Source organism: Buceros rhinoceros, unplaced genomic scaffold, assembly GCF_000710305.1.
Source record: "Buceros rhinoceros silvestris isolate BGI_N320 unplaced genomic scaffold, ASM71030v1 scaffold13954, whole genome shotgun sequence".
Lineage (NCBI taxonomy): Eukaryota > Metazoa > Chordata > Aves > Bucerotiformes > Bucerotidae > Buceros > Buceros rhinoceros.
In genome coordinates, this window is record NW_010410136.1 from 8,461 (window position 1) to 12,151 (window position 3,691).

General features: G+C 47.2%; 1 protein-coding gene across 1 annotated transcript in view; it reads right to left on the minus strand.

Annotated features, from left to right (window-relative positions):
* Nucleotides 1-258: 258 nt before the first annotated feature.
* PM20D1 (peptidase M20 domain containing 1) overlaps nt 259-3,691 on the minus strand; it is a 9,086-nt gene continuing 5,653 nt past the window's right edge. The window contains exons 9-12 of the mRNA XM_010135495.1: nt 2,809-2,880; nt 1,835-2,003; nt 1,032-1,131; nt 259-509 (exon numbers count right to left, since the gene is read on the minus strand). Of these exons, the coding sequence (XP_010133797.1) occupies nt 380-509; nt 1,032-1,131; nt 1,835-2,003; nt 2,809-2,880 (471 nt within the window). The 3' untranslated portion in view covers nt 259-379. The remainder of the gene's footprint in view (nt 510-1,031; nt 1,132-1,834; nt 2,004-2,808; nt 2,881-3,691) is intronic.

Sequence of the window (3,691 nt, forward strand, 5' to 3'; positions counted from 1 at the left end):
AAAAAAAAAATAAGAAAAAAAAAAAAAAAAAAAAAAAAAAAAAAATCAACGAACGCTATGAAGCAAGCTCATCAAAAGCAATTTGGAAGCTATGCCTCGTTTCCTGATAGGGGAGTGAGTGCTGATTCTAGCTGAGATTTTGAAGTGACTACCCATTTCAGAGGCTTAAAGAAAGCACTGAAAAAATTAATACCATCAGATTAATGGCTGCATCTCAGACCGGGGAGAACAGAAACCAGGTTGGTTGTTGTGTTTTGTCCACAACATACAACTCCCAAATTCCAGATGTAGCTCAATACACAACACGCAACCCTATCTCAAGGCTCAGACCCTGCCACCCCAGAGTCCACCTCATGGCTGCTCATCTCGGGGGTGTTTCTCACAGCTCGTGGGAGTTTGCGTGAGGCTCCGGAAGCTGATCAGTATCACAGTTCTTAATCAGCTGAAAGAGGAACTCAACTTGTTTCTCGTAATTCTCAACTGAGATTCTCTCATTCAGCCCATGGATCCTGGAAGAAAAAGAAGAATGTTTTTTCTTTCCAATGTGCATTTGTGACCCACCTGCATATACCCAGCACCCTGCTAGCCTGTTCACTCCACAAAGCAAGGCACAACCGAAAAATACAGCAATACACACCAAATAGTGCCCTGCAACTGCAATGTCTGATCCTCGGGCCAACCAAATTCAGTGTTCGAAGGCTCAGAGCACAACACACCACTGCACTACATAAAGGACCCAGTCAGCTTCACAGCATTGCTGTACCACCAAATGGGACATCTAAAGGAGATCTTGTCTGCGTTTGAAGTACAGCAGAGTAAGGGCTAACACCCACCCAGAGTAACTACCACCCTCTATTTGCGCAGCACCCAAATCTGCAGGAAATAGCTGGCCTGACAGAACGCGAGGCACCATCGCCACCACGCCAAGGTATACAAGGCTGGGTTTCCTCCTCTTGCCTAACGCGCATTAATTTTCTCTTCCACTAGTCCCCACCCCAAACAGCTGCCCACGTGCAGACAGAACATGGTACCTGGGAAGATCATCTGATCTCAGGAGCACTGGGTTAAATCGGTAAATGGCCTTTGTGACGTTAGTGAAATGCCTGCTGTCTGTGTTTCCAACACACGTGCCTGGAAAACAAACCTTGGGTTCACTTTGCATGGGAGCAGCAATTTATCGACCCACACTTTTCCCAGGAGAAAGAAAAGGTGTCTGATAACAGTTCTGTATAACCCCTGGACACACCAAAAGCCAAAAATCACTGGAAACAGTTTATTGGCGCTTCCTGGAGGAACATTCTCTCTGCCATGCACAGGAGGAGCTGAACACAGCACTGAATCACTCTAAGAACAGCTGTAACACTGAGCCTCCAAACCAGCTGGGGCTTCAAACCACACTGCAACAAACAGAGGAGGGAGCTGCGAGAAGGGGAAGAGGCTGGGCTCGTCAGGAACAATACAGAAAAGCGGGAATGGCTTTGCCAGCTATGAAAACAATAAAAGAAGAGCTAAAGCAAGAAGACCTCCTACTCTCCCTCACGATCCCTTTCTTCCCTGAAGAGACTCCTTTGTATGTGCAGAGAGTCAGATTCAAGGCTCATTGTTTCTGTCGGTTTCCTGTTTGCTTTTTTACTTCCACTACTAAAAAACAACATTAAAACTTTTAAAACATAAAGAGGGAATGGAATAGAAAGAGGAAAAAACAGCTGTTTCCAGTAGTTAACAGCTGGGGTGGAGACACACACAGCAAATGGGAACAAGTCAATACTGGGGGATGGGGGAGAGAAAAGCAGGGCAAGAGCTGGAGAGGAGTCAGTAATCACCCTGCTGTTACCTGGGACCACACTGTCGACGTCTGGGAAAGTATCCAGAATGGTTCTCTGAAAAATGTGGACTCCAAACGTCTGGTCATCCCAAGGACTGACAGGGAGTGGGTCGAAGGCCTCTACTACATCAATCTTCACTCTATTGTCAGCGACAATGTTCTGAACCACCTCTAGCACCTACAGGTAAACCACAGGGATCAAATAAGCAAAAGACCTGAGAGCATATCCCGTCTCGATGTCAGCAAACGTTCCGCTTCCCAGCAAACACTTGTCCGTGAAGTGCCAGTGGTGGCTGCACATGCAGCTGCAGTTAGGACTGAAACTGCATGGCAGTTTCTCTTCCTCAGCAGATGGCTCACACTTCAGCTATTTCTTTGACCCCCCCAAGTGCTGTCAGATGGACATCATGTCTCAAGGAATTCCTGAACTGCTCTGGTCCTGAAAGGACTCGGTAGTTAGGTCATCCAAGTAAATCACCCACAAAAAGCTTCCAAAGAGGGAACTGCATAAGGGAAGGCATTTCCTGCCTGATTCACAGCTGTCCTGGGCTGGACAGGTGTGTCAACCTACTCAAGTGTGCAAGTGTCCTGCACCTCCCAGGCCACAAACCTTATCACTTCCATTCCATAATCTCAGATTATCCACACGCTCTTTGGCACAACAAGACATCTGCAATCTGCCTGATGTAACTGCAAGGCTTCCCAGTTTGGTCTGCCTCTTGCTCTGCTGCTCGCTCGGAAGCCACAGTAAACACTGCACCGCACCGTCCAGCTCTGGGGAGGAGAAAAAGCCCCAGACCAGCTGTTTCTGACAGTCTCCATAAAGGAGCAATTCCCACATCTTCCCCTTCCACTGGCTGTATGACTACAGGGAGAGATGAAAAGGGTATTTTTAGAGAACAGATCTGCTGCCGTGAACAGCCAAACGCCACTGCGCTCAGAAAGGGGCGGAGATGGCCCTGCAGCGGGGGCACAGCACGCACCTCAGCAGCCGTCTCTGCAGAGTGGATCCGGAAGTTCACCGTTGCTTTTGCAGAGGATGGGATGACATTTACCTACAAAAAAGGAAGGACCAAAACTTAAAACTAAGTTATAAACAGATTAAAATGCCAACTGCAAACTCAAACTGCTCAAACAACTCCAGGCCTCAGACTGGTGCTTCACTGTTTCCACTGACACGAAGTGTGGTATCTCTTGCCGTATTCTGAGTTAAATACTGTAAATCTCATCCATAGTGCAGATAAACACGCAAAGAACCATTCAGCAATCCCACAAAAATAAAGTTAGCTGGTCTACAGAATTCTTCCTCTTAAGCCCTCTCCTTTCAGAAACCATACTGAGATATTCTGAGCATTGATGTTGGTTTTTTACAGCAGTATTTTTACCTCACTGCTGTATTACTTTTCCCCAAGCATGAGACGTGTAAGACGCTAAACAAACGATGTTACTGAGGACACACAACTCTTCTGTTCTACAGAATGAGCGTTTACAATTTTGCTAAACTAAAAAGGTTTCATCTTTAGGGAAAAACCCAGCCAACCAGGGTGTCACTTCTCTCCCGGCCGCTCGGTGTCACTGTTCAGCTACTGCACCTTGTTTTCTTTTCCAGTGATGCTTTTCACTACGGGGTTTTCTCAGGTACACGCCAAACAGCCTGTTTATTTTCCAGGGCTACACTATTTTTGCATAGTTACAACTCCTTATCAGGGCAGGATCCGGCTGGATCAGCTGGACCCTGTTATCATGCAGTCCAAGGTGCACACTAACCCTGTGCCAACGGAGGTAAACACCAGCCCCTGCTCACAAACACAGGACCCCATCTGGGCTGAGGAGGGGTTTATGGCTGGGGGAGGGTCACAAAACGTC